Genomic DNA, 16,416 nt, shown 5'->3' with positions numbered 1-16,416 from the left:
TTTTGCCACATTTGAGTTATGAAAGGACTTCTGGTTTTCAGAGTCTTTTGCATTTCAGAATTACAGATTACGGATTTCGGGCCTTTCTTTTTCTTTTCCTTTTTTCCCCCTTCTTTTCTTTTGTAAATTTCCAGGACATCTGCAGCATCCTGCTCCTGGCAGGCGCTGAGTAGAAGTTGTCAACCAGAGTATAACATCTTTTTCTTTTAATATAAATTTATTTATTGGCTGCGTTGGGTCTCCATTGCTGCGCACGGGCTTTCTCTAGTTGCGGCGAGCGGGGGTTACTCTTCGTTGCAGTGCACGGGCTTCTCATTGAGGTGGCTTCTCTTGTTGCGGAGCACGGGCTCTAGGTGCATGGGCTTCAGTAGTTGTAGCACGTGGGCTCAGCAGTTGTGGCTCATGGGCTCTAGAGCGCAGGCTCAGTAGTTGTGATGCATGGGCTTAGTTGCTCCTCAGCATGTGGGATCTTCCCAGACCAGAGCTCAAACCCGTGTCCCCTGCATTGGCAGGCGGATTCTTAACCACTGTGTCATCAGGGAAGCCCGAGTATGACATCTTGATCTCCCTGATATAACACCTGATTCTGGAAGCCAGGGAATAGTTTATTCTCAGTGACTTTGGGATATTTAAGGATTAGAAGGATCCTAAATTACAGAACAGGAAATGAAGACTACTGACCCCATAGGTTCTCTGTCATCCTGGACAGTAACACACACAAACCCAAGAAATATACTGAGAACTGGTCACTAGTGTATCAGAGCACCTAAGCAAATGAGAAGAGAGCTTCACTGTACATCAGGGATAAGGAAAAATTCTACCCTATCACTTAGAAAATGATATTTTCAAATATTGCTAAAAGATCACTAAATGTTAAAAATCAAGTTTGTTCAGTCCTAAGTCAAGAGCACGGATGATTGGCAAAACTAAACAATAAGATACACAGAGGCTGAAAAAATCAAGCTAACGTCTATTGAATGCTTACAAGTTTCCAAGCGCTGGGCTCAGCACTTTGCATGCATTATCTTTTAAGACTTATGGAACTCTGTGCAATGGCTACAGTTTTGGGGCCCCATTCTGGAGATGAGGAAACTGAGGCTCTGAGGAATTTGCTAGTGAGTGTCCAGCCAGGACTCCAACCTCAGTTTAGCAGTCAGAGGAAAAAAGAAGGAAGGAAGGGAGGGAGGGAGGGAAGGAGGGAGGCAGAGAAAAGGAAGAATAGAGAAAGAAAAAAAAAAAAGCCTTGACTTAAAGCATTTGCCACTCTCTGTGGTATAAATACTCTCACTGGGGCCAATTTCAAGCCACTAATGGTTCAACAACTGGCTCGCAAAATTCATGAATATTTAATAATTGGCTTTCCCAAACTTGTAGGAGCCATCTCCTACACACCACTGCCAAGTCCATCCCCCGGCCATGTCCATAGTTTACTGCTAACTTTGCAAGATGAGATTTCAGCTCATGGAACAAAACTGCCTTAGGAAGTGATAGCCCAAGCCAGTCAGCCATGACTCCATTCCTTCCTCAGACCTGGTGCAGATCACCAAGGGTGGAGCAGGAAGAAAAGAAAGAAGAACACACTCCCTTTCCTCACCAGAGGAATGAAGTGGGTCCCTGCCAACCTGACACTCCCTGGCAGAAATAACAACACCCGGAACTTTCTTCCAGACCCTACCAACTTTCTCTTGGTCAGATAAGGAGGTCAGACTTGAGACCAAAGGGTCTGACTCCTTCCTTTAGATCCTTTATTTCCTTAATATTTCCTTTGAAGAAGTAAGGAAGTATCTTCTACAAGATGGGAACCAGGTTTGGCCCTGCTTTTAACCCAGGGTAGGATATTCCAGCCCTAATTTGAACCCAATTAAAATACACGTGTGCTCTTGGCTTAGCTACTCTGTTAATACCTGTAGGACATCACCTTCTAATTAGGTGTCCTGATAATATGTTTCCATGAGAGCCTCCCGAGAAGGGATTGGCCTGGTATTCGATCAACAAACGTGCACAAGGCACTGATGATGTGCAGCCACCTGCTAAGGGCTGGGTCTAGAAAGAAAAGGCACAGCGTCTGTTCAGGGCCTCAGAGACTGATGAAGGAGATAGTCAAGCAAATATAGTTAAATTATATTTATTCACGCTTCCAACAAATGTCTATCAAATGCCCATTCAGTGCCAGGCATTTTACCAGGTACTAGGAGACCATGGTGAACAAGGCAGATTGGTTTGTACTGTCATGGAGCTGACAGCTCAGTCATGAAGAGAGACATGAATTAAATAATCACAAGAATGAAGGTGTAATTAGAAACTGAAGTAAGAGCTCTGAGGAAATGTTAGATGGTCCCCTGAGAACTAGAGGAATCTGATCCAATTAAGGGAAGTCAGGTAAGGCTTCCTTGAGGAACTGACAACTGAACTAAGACTTCAAGAAAAAGTAGAAGTTAACCAGGTGAGTGGGGTAAAGAGGAGGAGGAAAGGAACAGCGCTCCAGAGAGGGAACAGAGTAGGTAAAGGTCCTCAGGTAGGCGGGAATGCATGGTTTCAAGGAAGTGGAAGGCTAGTTTGGAGAGATGAGGAATGAGGCAGAGGAAGAGGCCAGGGCTGGTCCTCCCAGAGCCCCACAGGCCTTGTTCTGGCCTTAGTCTTTATCCCAGAGCAATGGGAAAACAATGAAGGCTTTAAGCAGGGCATATGCACAGCCATTACACCCAGTGCTGTGACAGAGTAAATGGAATGCTGCTATGGGAGCATTAGGGAATCAACTAATCTGAACTGGTGTGTGTGGAATGGAGGAAGAGTAGGGGTGTCAGGGCTGGGGATGTGTCCAAGCAGGCTTCCTGGAGGAAGAAATATCTGAGACGAATTTCTGAAGGATGAGTATGACTTAGAAAGGCAACGGTGGAAGGGTGGAGGAAGGGGGAGAGAGAGAACGTGGCTGGCTGAGTGTGAGGGTATGGGGAGACTCCAAGAAGAGCAGGCCAATAAGAGAAAAGGCAACAAGGTTAGGTGGAGACCAGATGAGGAAAGCCTTACAGGTCATGGTGGGGTCTGGGTTTTATCCTGACGGCAGCAGGGAACCCACTGACACAGTCAAAGATCTTCAGCAGGAGAGGGATACTCATTTTCACATGTTAGAAGGGTCCCTGGCAGCAGGGTGGAAAGTGGACTGGAAGAGAGCAGTGCTGGAGAAGAGAGGCCGCTGCCGCCTGCCTCAGCAGCCCAGGTGAGAGAAGGTGTTGCACCTGCACTCAGGCAGCACAGTGAGAATGGAGTAGGGAGGGTGATGCTAGGAGACATTAAAGAGGGACAGATGAAAGGGCTTTGTCACCAGTGAGATGGGTGGGAGTGATTTCTACTCTAATCAAAGAATAGTCGCAACAAAATGATTTCTATTTGTGCTGAGTCTTGCCTTATGACCTTGTACATGGTGAATTTCCGTAAATGCTCCATGTGTCCTTGGGAAGAACGGTGTTGACTAATTGTGGGGTGCAGGGTTCTCTTACATGGTTCATTCCATTAAACACGTTAATTGTGTATTTCGATCTTCCACATCCTTAGTATTTTCTTGTCTGTTTGCTCCATCATTTATGACAGAAATGTGTTAAAATTCCCCACTGTCATTGTGAATTGGTCAACAACTTCTCTTTACGTATTTGTCAATTTTCACTTTATATATTTTGAGGCTATGTCATTAAGTATACACGTTTAGAATTTTTATATCTTTCTGTTGAACTGATCCACTCTCCATTATGCAGTGATCCCTTTTATTCCTGATCATTCTTTTTGTCTTAGACCTACTTTATATGATATTAATATTGCCATACCAACTTTTAGTTTTTTGTTAACATCTGGTGTCTAGTTTTGTGTGTGTGTGTGTGTGTGTGTGTGTGTGTCTGTTTTTCATTCTTTTGCTTTTAACCTTTCTGTGTCCTCATGTTTTAAATGTGTCTCTTGTAGTCAGAGTGTAGATGGATTTTTTAAAAATCCAGTAGCTAGTAAATTTAGCCCATTTACATTTATTGTGATTATAAATGTATTTGAATTTACTTCTGCCACGTAATTATGAGCAATTTTTAAAAACATGTCTATTATTTTTCTCTTTTTTCTAGATTCCTTTGGATAAGTACAATTTTATTTATTTCACCTGTTTTCCCTTATCCCTACCAGTTGCTGACTGGAATTAATGCATTTTATTTCTTTTCTTTGAGTAGTTACCCTTAACGTTTAAACATGCATACTTGACTTATCAAATTCTAAGGTTAATTAATATCTCTAAGGCAGAGTTAAGGCTTTTGGGTGATTCCATTCAAAGATACAGGATCAAGGACTTAGGGCACATTTGAGACCAAAGGTGAGATCTGTTTTACATATGCTGGGTTTGAGGACACATACCCAATTATCACCTTAACGGATGCCTACACATCTACCTTCAGTGGCTTAATATACTTTGCAAAATATCCTCCTTCATGGGTATTCTGCATTGCTTAAGCAGTGACAGGAGTTAAAAACAAAATTAAAAAAATAAACATCACTGTTTGCCTTCCTTTGATTCTTAGAACCATGTCTTCCCTTTGACCTAGTCACCAGCGCCAAACTGAACACTAACGTGTCCTAGAAACAGCAAGCTTCACAAACATTCCTTCGGTAACTGTCGATAAGCTGAGAACTGAGTCTGAAACAGTGACCTGGATTCTCTCTTACATAATGATGGCTTACCTTTGCCTCCTCCATCTTCTCTACTATGTTTGTGGCTTAAATGACGAGGGAGGAGGGGCTTAGCTAATTTCTGCCACATATGAGAGGGAAGGAAAAACTCCATTTCCATACCAACTGAAAAAATTATTTTAAATTAAGCATTCAATCGCAGCTGACCTAGAGCACATCAGGATTCAACTAGTTCAACAAAACCACTCACTTGTATCTCCTAGAGGTCAGGTCACAGTTGTAAACTTTCCAAGTAGTGTTATGAATACTGTACCCAGTTAACCCTTCAGACAACTCTGAGGTAGGCAGGGTGGGGATGATTAGAGGAAACATCTCGGAAGGAACAAATGACTTGCCCGGGCTCCCAGAGCCAATCTGTGTGCAGCTGGGGCTGTACAGTGTTGCTCACTCTCCCACACTGAAAAGTGACTCTTGTATTCCTGCGTGAGAGCGTATACTTAACATCCTGTCCAGGTGTCAGAGTTCAGGATCTCTTCCAGAGGCTACAGCTAACAAAATATATCAGGCTTAACATGGACGGTCCAATAGGCCTGGTGTTCCCCTCACTTTAGTGTCACTGGTAAGTCCAGAAAAATCTCCCCAGGGCCCCAAATCTCAGAGGGCTGGGCTTAGCACACCACGATGACATGGAGTCCATTGGGCTTGGTCTTTTCCATCTCCCAACACACACACAGATAACCCCTTCCCCCGACAGCCAACAAAAAGATAATACTAACCACAAGCAGGGTTTATACATTATGCTCAATGCCTGATTTCACACAGTTAATGGATTCATTTGTTAGAGCAATTTGTGAAAATCCCCAAGGGCCTGGTAAGGCTGCTGCCTAATGGTTTTATCACGTCATATACTTCCTTCATTCCTATCCTTTAATTAACAATACTAGATTGGCAAGGAACTCTGGACCAACCACTGCTAAAAATATAGGTAAATTGTGAATAAAGCAAAATGGGGGGAGGGGAATTTTCTGCCTCTGCAGTTCCCTCCACCAACAAAAAGAGGTTTCATTTTTTTGTATGTTTTGGCCGATTCGTAATCCCACTGATACAGTCTATCGAATTCACATTGACACAAGGCTTACTTTCAGGCATCAGCAAGTCACCTTCAGGTTTCAGGTACGGATCTGAACTTAAGGGCGACGGGAGAAATCTGAAGTCAGTGCAGCCACACCATCACCGTCCCTCTTACTGGGGGGCGCAGGCAGAGATCAGAGGCATGGGCTTGTATAACCCCAGGCTGCAGTACAATCAAGGGGGAGGGGATGCCCACCGGCCTCTGATACAAGGCCTTTAACTTCGTGGTTTACACACACATGAATGTGAGCGTCAGTATAATTCTTGGACAGAACTGATGCCTCCAACCTCGGCCAGTGCATCTGTTCCCTGCATCCCAGTGGGATGGAAGAAAGAATGTAAATGGGAAGAGCCAAATCCATACACAACACGTAGAAACCAACTTAATGGAGACTCCCCACGGGGGCTGGATCTAGAAGGGAGGCTGTCCTCACCACGCAATTACTGCACAACCAGGGCTAATGGGGACCTCCATTTGAGAAAATCCAGGGACGGCAAGAAACAAAATTCTGCCCATCGAAGATGGACAACACAAATGGCTCTTTGTACAGTGAAATGGCCACCACCAGTATATGATTATTTTCTCCTATACCAAATTAAGTACTCAGTAAGTGCTTGAAAACAAACAAAAAAAACCTGATGGAACAAAAAATATGGATTATCTCTTAGCTGTAATTTAAGGAAGAAGGATCATTGTTGTATGCTAATGAGAGGTGATGGGTGAAGATGCCCATGTTTGGAAGCACTAAACTGCTTTACATTGAGGGGATCCAGAACGGAGCGGAGGAGGAAGCGGAGGGAGAGGAAGATTGAAAGGCTGGGACAGAAAAGGACTGAGTACAGAGACAATGAGAGAGAGTGTGAGAGACAGAGGTGGGCACAGAGACTCAGAGGCTTGTGGGTAAAGAGAGGGTTTGGGAAGAGAGAGTGAGGCTTTGGGAAGGAAATGCAAAGTGCTGTGCAAGGTGAACTCTGCAGTCTGCCCTATGAAACTGATGTATATGAAATTAATTTTCCATATGTTATTGGACTATGTGAAAAGGGCTGGACAGAGTTTCACCATATGTGAAGGGGATATTTGGAGTGGTCTGACTTTAAAGATAGTTTATATGGTGTATGCAAAACTCTCTTTGGGGGTCCTTGGAGGAACTTCAAACCACAGCCCTTGTGGCTGTAGACTGGGAGAGATGTACTAGACACATTAAAATGCCTAGAGCAGAAGAAACACACGGAGGCTTCCAACATGAGCCCTAATTCCAAAGTCACTGGGACAAATCACCCAGATTGCTCCCTTGATTTCTGATGGAATCACCTTCTATGCGAGCAGCTCCATGAGGCCGCTCCAGGGATGCGTGGATGGGAGTGTGAGAAATGCAGGAGGCTGGCTGGCCTTCCGTCAAGTTCACAGGGCTCCTAACACCTGGTGACCTGGGTTCTCTGGGAAATGAAGAGATGCACGGGGGCAAAAGCAGAGGCTGTGGGTGGTGACAGCCAATACCTGGGTCACAGATGAGTAACTTAAGGAATGATCAGGTCGTGGGGGCAGATGTATGTGCCAGGCAATGGGTAAAATCCCCACTTCTAATACTACTACTGCGGTCCCAGTAAAGTCACTTCACCTTGTCATGGCTATTAAAGGCAAGTTAGGGCTTTCTTTCAACAGACCCCTTTTGAGGCTCACTTACTAGCTGTTGACCTCGGACAGGCCACTGAGCAGCTGTAAGCTTTGGTTTCACTTTATAAAAACATGAGGGGGCTTCCCTGGTGGTGCAGTGGTTGAGAGTCCGCCTGCCGATGCAGGGGACACAGGTTCGTGCCCCGGTCCGGGAAGATCCCACACGCCGCGGTGCGGCTGGGCCCGTGAGCCATGGCCGCTGAGCCTGTGCGTCCGGAGCCTGTGCTCCGCAACGGGAGAGACCACAACAGTGAGAGGCCTGCGAACCGCCAAAAAAAAAAAAAAAAAAAAAAAAAAACATGAGGATAACATTAGCATCTGCCTCAAAGAATTATGGTGAGGAGGACAGGAGTTAACTTGCAGCCCACAATATGTTAATGATGATCATTATTATGATAAGGCCACTTGATAATCAACGTGTACAATGAGCACCTACTCGCTCTTGTAAGATGAAGTTCTCATGTTGGTTTCCAAGTCTCCTCTTCACCTCTTTCTTGTACCGTCCTTGTAGTCAGCACCAATTCATTCTCCTAAATGGTGGGGTAAGTAGATATTTTAAAATACTAACGTTTATTGGCTTTGCTTTTTAGTCCTCAGCGGTGTCACGGATGCATTTTCACACTAAAAATATAAATTTGTATATAGTGGGTATATACAACATTAGAGGATGATAATAGGCAGTATGGTGGTTTCTGTGTCAACAGTAAGTATGTCTCATTAGAAAATAATTAGGAGGAAGATGGCCTTAGTCCTAGGAACAGACTACCGTCTTCCCTGTGTGATCTGACGATATACAGGAAGCTGTGGACCCAGGCAATTGCTAGCAGAACCTTCAAAATGCTCCACCCCATAAAATGTCCTTTGGCAGTGACTGCCATTTAACAAACCCCACTGATGGGGGCTTCCCGGGTGGCGCAGTGGTTGAGAGTTCTCCTGCCGATGCAGGGGACACAGGTTCGTGCCCCGGTGCGGGAGGATCCCACATGCCGCGGAGCGGTTGGGCCCGTGAGCCATGGCCGCTGAGCCTGCGCGTCCGGAGCCTGTGCTCCGCAACGGGAGAGGCCACAGCAGTGAGAGGCCTGCGTACCGCAAAAAAAAAAAAAACAAACACAACACCTCCACATGCCTTCTTCTCCAGCTCTGGTTCTGTTCCCACCAGTAAACCCAGAACTGTCCTTTACAAATTAACTGTTGGCTGCCTCGGAAATGCCCCTCACCGCCACCTACCCCGCCCCCGCCTTCCCCATGGGTCTCCCATGCCCAAGCTCCCGGGGCTATCTCCATACAAGGGCCTCAGCACCTGGCCAAAACAGTGGGAGGGTGGAGGGCACAACCTCAGTGCTGGCCTCTCGGCATTTGCGGGTTTCAGCCAGACCCTGAGTGTTATTTTAGTGCAACTTCGGCGTTTAATTTGAGGATGTGTGTGGATCAGAAGGAGGAACCAAAACATTATTTTTTTTCCTCTCCGCCAAATGATCAAATTTGATGTTCTAAAAAACACACAGCCTGGTCCAGAGCTGTGTCCAATTGGGAAGTGCGACATGCCTGAAAATCCCTCCCCTACCAGGGACCATCCTTCCTTAACCACTGGCCACAGCACAGGCCTGTTTACTGTGGACAGCACCTGGGCAGTCTGTGGTTACCACCCGCCCAGGAGCCTGTGCCCTGAGGCTCTCCTTCCCTTCTTGAAAGTGCACGCTGCACCTTCGCTGGAAGAACGTTCTACAGGGTTGTTTAATTTCTTACAGCCTTGAAAGCGCCATAACCAGGAGCTGCTCAGCCATGGCTGAAGGGGAAATCACAACCTTCACAGCCCTGACCGAGAAGTTTAATCTGCCTCCAGGGAATTACAAGAAGCCCAAACTCCTCTACTGTAGCAACGGGGGCCACTTCCTGAGGATCCTTCCAGATGGCACAGTGGATGGGACAAGGGACAGGAGTGACCAGCACAGTAAGCACCCATCTCACCTTTCTGGTGCCTTCCTTAGTCAAGGACGGAAGAAGGGAGGATAGCTAAAGAAGGGCTGTACCCTCTTCCCCAAGGCTCTATTCAGGCATGACACCCTCAGAGGCAGGGGGAACAAGGTGTAAAGGGTCTACGTGTGGAAAAGGGGGAGTTGTGAAGGCTACAGCCTGCCTAAAGAGGTCCTATTTCAAGAGTTTAAGAGGACTCTCTGTTGACCTAACACAACTGCTGTGAGATCAGACTGGCTACCAATGTTCAGTTGTTCCAGATTTCTGTAACTAGCGAGAGGTCTGGTCCCCAGGGCCCTGCTCGCTCCATGACAGGAAGGGCCACAAGGGGCAGGGTTGGCAAACCGCCCCCCCCCCCCAAAGACATGGGCTCAATTTCAAGTTAACTGACTCTCCAGGTTATCTTCCTACTGGGCTTGATTTGTGAAATCCTAGTTCATAATCGTAGTCTTACACATCATAAGTTGTGCTTGCTCTCACATCTGCATATTGTGCAGATGTGTTTGGGGTAACCGGGAGGAGTGAAGTCATTCTCCAGACCTTATAGAAACCAAAGGGCAAGAGCGATTCCAGCCAAAGGCCGACTATCTCTTCCGGGCTTTCCTGCCAGCCCAGCTCCCAGATGGTGTTGATAAATGGAGGTATGACCTTGGAGAAAAGAATCTCCTCGACTATCTAAGAAACAAAATCTCTTCGTTGTGCTTTAGTACTTCCGGCGGTGGTGTGTATGTTTGATGTTAGGTGTCTGGGTCCTACTGTGATGTGCTCAGGGATTCCCTGAGCACCACCAAGGCTTTAGATGTTGGAGAGGAGCCAGAAGTCAGATCTGGTCCCTGATAGGAGGGTCTGTAGGGTCAGACGTGTCACGCACCAAGAGAAGGAATGTGTGGATGCAATCAGGAGACACAGAATAGCACGGGTGGAAATTAAGGTTGCTGCAGGATGGCTTTAAAATGAAATGCAGAACACTGGCTTTGATGTGATGGTTTCTATATCAGGTAGTCTTTCTTATTCACACGATATGCACCAAAGGTTGCAGGCACTAAGCACTAACGGTCACCCCAGTGGCGCTCACTCTCCATCCTCAGATGCACAGGTGGTGGGGACGGAAGCCAGCGCTTACCAAACCAGGCGGCACTGTCCTGTCCTTCCCGCCCACCAAGCAGACCCTTGAGATGAGAAGCAGGAAGACTGAGGTTGGGGCTGGACGCTGCAGGGTTAGAATTTTTTAGCTTGGTTTAGATGGCTTGTCTTCAGATGGGCCTGTTGAATGCCTTATACCCGATGCAAAACAGGTACCAGAGTGAAGCAAAAAAAAAGACTGCTGAGTAGGTCAAACATCTACAGAAGCAATGTTTACTGCAAATAAATGGACTCAGACTGCAGTCTGTTGTGTTGTGTCAGACAAGCTACACAATTCATGTGATCTGCCTCATACAACACAAAGGGAACAAGTTGTAATTTCTCAAAGGTTTTAAACGTTTCTAATAAGTCTTAGCTTTCCGAACCAACGGGAATGCTCTCTGGTCCTTAGAGTCCCAGGAGAAAAAACAACCTTGGTGATGTGTTCCACGGCGTTAAGCTGGCTCTTCTGGGAAACCTTAAATTCTGGGGTAACAAGAAGCTACAATTACAATTCCAAGTACTGGAATTTCTGTACAAATGGTAGATGACTTCACTGTTAACATTATAGACTGCACTCTGGGTACGGAACTTTGGGACAACTTCTGCATAGCGCTGCGAATTCAGCTGCCCGACCTCAGATGTCAGGAGCCCTGGAGGGCAGCATACGGTAGCGTAGGAGTGTGTGTGAGGAGGTGTGCACACAAGTGATGCTGGATTAATTACTTTCCAAGTGAACTTGGGCTAGTTACTTAACCATTTTGGCCTCACTTTTCTCACGTGTAAAATAAGAATGATATTACGTGCCTCACAGGCTCCTTGGGAGGGTTCCGTGAGATAACGCAGTGAAAGTTCTTGACACATTCCCCTGACGCAGAGCCACAACTCAGCACGTGTGGCTATTCTTGCCACCACTGTCACCACCACCAAGACTTCCATGTATTCAACGCGGCACACGGAGATACAGTACAACACTTGGGGACCTTGCCTAGTCCCTTCTCTTCAATAACACTGCCCTCCAGGAAGGCCAAGGGTCTATATTCAGGTTTTGATTCAAGGCCTCTCTGGCAACATTCAGAGTCGTTGCGTTGGCCTATTTACTTAGTGTAGAACTAAGAACAAGGGACAAGGAGGGCAGAAGTCAAAGTCGGGTGAGTGAGCAGAAATACATCCCCGTACCTGTCAGTGCCAGGAGAGCTGGATCATCCACATGGCCCCTGCAGAGTCAGGGGCCCTAGATTTAGAGACAGAAACCTTGAGTTCATATTCCTATGCTTCCACTTTCTAACTGAAGCAGCACTAGGCAATTACCATTCTCTCCATTTTGCATAAAGTGCTGCCAAAGCAGCTTCCCATCCCCCAGCCCCAAGACCCTTCCAATCGTTCTCTCTTGTCTAGCAATGTAAAAGTCTCCAGGGTTCCCAGCTATCTCATCTTGGGGGAAAATACTGAGGCTCAGTTTCCTCACCTGTGCAACGGGAAGAGCAGCACTGCCTTGTGTACCTGACAAAGCTGAAAACTCTTATGTGAGATCCTGCAGCCAAGAGGACTCCCTTCCTACCAGGGATGCGCCCTGTAAATGGGGTTCTGTTGCCCTCTTCTGCCCAGTGACGGTACTGCCACAAGCCTTCTGAATTTCAAGTTTCTTCAGAAACAGAATCAACCTGGGCAGGCATGGAGTGGATGATCCCTGAGTGGTTGGCACAGCCTGGCGATGGAATGGTTTCTATTCTTTGATCATTAGTTTGAGCATGACTGGAGGCCATGGTGACAAGTAGAGAGCTGCACTCTAAGACTTCCTTCAGGAAGAATATTTCTAAAAGCCAATCAAATATTTACGGAAATCTACATAAATCATGCAAGGTAGAACTGCACTCCTTCCAGCTCTACAAGGCAAAAACACAAAAAAACAAAAAACCTACGTTCACAGGTCTTCCTTTTTTTAAATTTTTTTTAACATCTTTATTGGTGTATAACTGCTTTACAATGGTGTGTTAGCTTCTGCTTTATAACAAAGTGAATCAGCTATACATATACATACATCCCCATATCTCCTCCCTCTTGCGTCTCCCTCCCACCCTGCCTATCCCACCCCTCCAGGCGGTCACAAAGCACCGAGCTGATCTCCCTGTGCCATGCGGCTGCTCCCCACTAGCTATCTATTTTACATTTGGTAGTGTATGTATGTCCATGCCACTCTCTCACTTTGTCCCAGCTTCCCCCTCCCCGTGTCCTCAAGCCCATTCTCTATGTCTGCATCTTTATTCCTGTCCTGCCCCTAGGTTCTTCAGAACCTTTTTTTTTTTTAGATTCCATATATATGTGTTAGCATACAGTATTTGTTTTTCTCTTCCTGACTTACTTCACTCTGTATGACAGACTCTAGGTCCATTCACCTCACTACAAATAACTCAGTTTCATTTCTTTTTAGGGCTGAGTAATATTCCATTGTATATATGTGCCACATCTTTATCCATTCATCTGTCGATGGACACTTAGGTTGCTTCCATGTCCTGGTTATTGTAAATAGTGCTGCAATGAACATTGTGGTACATGACTCTTTTTGAACTATGGTTTTCTCAGGGTATATGCCCAGTAGTGGGATTGCTGGGTCGTATGGTAGTTCTATTTTTAGTTTTTTAAGGAACCTCCATACTGTTCTCCATAGTGGCTGTATCAATTTACATTCCCACCAACAGTGCAAGAGGGTTCCCTTTTCTCCACACCCTCTCCAGCATTTATTGTTTGTAGATTTTTTGATGATGGCCATTCTGACCGGTGTGAGGTGATACCTCATTGTAGTTTTGATTTGCATTTCTTTAATGATTAGTGATGTTGAGCGTCCTTTCATATGTTTGTTGGCAATCTGTATATCTTCTTTGGAGAAATGTCTATTTAGGTCTTCTGCCCATTTTTGGATTGGGTTGTTTGTTTTTTTGATATTGAGCTGCATGAGCTGCTTGTATATTTTGGAGATTAATCCTTTGTCAGTTGCTTCATTTGCAAATATTTTTTCCCATTCTGAGGGTTGTCTTTTTCATCTTGCTTATGGTTTCCTTTGCTGTGCAAAAGCTTTTAAGTTTCATTATGTCCCATTTATTTATTTTTGTTATTTCCATTTCTCTAGCAGGCGGGTCAAAAAGGATCTTGCTGTGATTTATGTCATAGAGTGTTCTGCCTATGTTTTCCTCTAAGAGTTTGATAGTGTCTGGCCTTACATTTAGGTCTTTAATCCATTTTGAGTTTATTTTTGTGTATGGTGTTAGGGAGTACTCTAATTTCCTTCTTTTACATGTAGCTGTCCAGTTTTCCCAGTACCACTTACTGAAGAGGCTGTCTTTTCTCCATTTGTATACTTTTGCCTTCTTTATCAAAGATAAGGTGACCATATGTGCATGGGTTTATATCTGGGCTTTCTATCTTGTTCCATTGATCTATATTTCTGTTTTTGTGCCAGTACCATACTGTCTTGATTACTGTAGCTTTGTAGTATAGTCTGAAGTCCAGGAGCCTGACTCCTTCAGCTCCGTTTTTCTTTCCCAAGATTGCTTTGGCTATTCGGGATCTTTTGTTATTCCATACAAATTGTGCAGTTTTTTGTTTTAGTTCTGTGAAAAATGCCACTGGTAGTTTGATAGGGAATGCAGTGAATCTGTGGATTGCTTTGGCTAGTATAGTCATTTTCACAATGTTGATTCTTCCAATTCAAGAACATGGTATATCTCTCCATCTGTCTGTATCATCTTTAATTTCTTTCATCAGTGTCTTATAGTTTTCTGCATACAGGTCTTTGGTCTCCTTACGTAGGTCTATTCCTAGGTATTTTACTCTTTTTGTTGCAAGGGTAAATGGGAGTGTTTCCTTAATTTCTCTTTCAGACTTTTCATCATTAGCGTATAGGAATGCCAGAGATTTCTGTGCATTAATCTTGTATCCTGCTACTTTACCAAATTCATTGATTAGCTCTAGTAGTTTTCTGGTGGCATCTTTAGGATTCTCTATGTATAGTATCATGTCACCTGCAAACAGTGACAGTTTTACTTTTTTTTTTTTTTCTTTTGGCTACCTTGGGTCTTCATTGCTGCCTGTGGGCTTTCTCTAGTTGCAGCAAGCAGGGGCTACTCTTCATTGCAGTGCACAGGCTTCTCATTGTGGTGGCTTCTGTTGTTGTGAAGCATGGGCTCTAGGTGCTTAGGCTTCAGTAGTTGTGGCACACGGGATCTAGAGTGCAGGCTCAGTAGCTGTGGTACACGGGTTTAGTTGCTCCATGGCATGTGGGATCTTCCCTGACCAGGGATTGAACCCGTGTCCCCCGCATTGACAGGCGGATTCTTAACCACTGCACCACCAGGGGAAGTCCCAGTTTTACTTCTTCTTTTACGAGTCTGAGGTCTTCTGCCAGCGTTCAGTAGGTGTTCTGTAGGAGTTGTTCCACATGTAGTTGTATTTTTGATGTATTTGTGGGGAGGAAGGTGATCTCCACATCTTACTCCTCCATCATCTTGAAGGTCCTACCCACAGCCTTTCTTTGTCCCCAGCCAGCTGATCTGCCCTGGGCAAGATAGGGAAGTTTTCAAAAATGTGTCCTCTTCCTACCTCCAAGAGAATCAGTTTCCTAGAACCTAACACAAGGCCTTGCTTGGAGTGGTATAAACTACGATGGATGCCTATGTATGGGCTGCTGTAATGTAGACCTGAGTCCAAGGTCTCCACTGGTGGGAATTTCTGGCCTGCAGAGAAGATGTTTTTGGTTCATCCCTTTACGATGGCTCAAATCACTGCTGTAGGAAATTAGCAATGCAGACTGTGGACGTTTGTTACTTCGCCATACGAGGAAGGCCAGGCAGGATGACAGAGGAGAGCTGCAGACTGCGAGAAGGGGCATGGGGGGCAGGGTGTGAGAAGCTTCATGCTGACTCCTAGGGCTCGACTTGGGGAGGCTAGTAAATGGTCGTGTCACCAGGAGAGGGAGGCTCCTGGAGGAGGAACAGGGGCAGGGAAAGAGGACCTGCTCCATCTCAGACACAGGGCGTTTGAGGAGCGCCTCGTGGACCAGGCAGCCCTCCTTGGGGTTATCACTTCACATTTACTTGTGCGATTATTTAATGGTTCTCTCCCTCGCTGGGCTCCCTGAGGACGGGGACTTTGTCTCTTACAGCTCAACACTGCAATTTGTGTGTCTAGCACATTGCCTGGCAGCTGGGATCATGCTCAAGAAATATTAACTTGATGAGTTAATGAATTGTGTTGGTGGCAGGTAAATTCAAATTCAACAATATATTCCATAAATATCTATCTAGCACCTGATATATGCCAAGCACTTCACTAGACTCTTTCATTTCCTCTTAGCCACGATCCTGTGAGGTTATTAATTATCATTCAAAACTAACTGCCCCGTGAACTAACCCTGTGAACACAGGGCCTGGCACCAGCCAGCAACTGGGAAACCTGGCACCGACCCACAGCTGCATCTTCCAGGACCCTCTCCATAGCCCACTACCACCCCCGACACCAACAGCACAGCCGTGCATCCCGCACACTGATCAAATAAACCTGCTGAATTCACAGAGTCCACCATGTAGGTCAGGTGGGTGTAGGTGCAGGGCCCATCACTGCTGTTTACTGGTTTCCTGTCACCTTGGGGAAGCTACTTTTCCTCCACGTGCCTCAGTTTCCTCATTCTAAAAACAAGGATGGCAACAGTACCCACCCTCATAGAAAAGTAGCAATTCTAACTGTGGTAGTTTGTGAAAGTGTTTAACACCCTGCCAGGCCCATGATAAGCGCTCGGAACACGGTATTTATCATCATCCTCCTCCTCCTGAAGCTTGCTCGGCCTTCCTTACCCAACCATA

The 16,416-nt window shown here is 45.7% G+C and overlaps 1 protein-coding gene across 5 annotated transcripts in view; it reads left to right on the top strand.

Moving 5' to 3' along the window:
- The window catches only part of FGF1 (fibroblast growth factor 1), a 109,680-nt gene that overhangs the window by 78,103 nt on the left and 15,161 nt on the right, over positions 1-16,416 (top strand). For all 5 annotated transcript variants that reach the window (XM_073802645.1, XM_073802644.1, XM_019924621.3 and 2 more), the window contains one exon: positions 9,214-9,416. In XM_073802645.1, coding sequence (XP_073658746.1) covers positions 9,248-9,416 — 169 coding nt within the window. In that variant the 5' untranslated portion in view covers positions 9,214-9,247. The remainder of the gene's footprint in view (positions 1-9,213; positions 9,417-16,416) is intronic.

The sequence above is a fragment of the Tursiops truncatus genome, chromosome 3 (genome assembly GCF_011762595.2).
Source record: "Tursiops truncatus isolate mTurTru1 chromosome 3, mTurTru1.mat.Y, whole genome shotgun sequence".
NCBI classification, from domain to species: domain Eukaryota; kingdom Metazoa; phylum Chordata; class Mammalia; order Artiodactyla; family Delphinidae; genus Tursiops; species Tursiops truncatus.
Note: the sequence above shows the minus strand (reverse complement) of the source record. Positions and strands in the feature narration are given on the sequence as shown.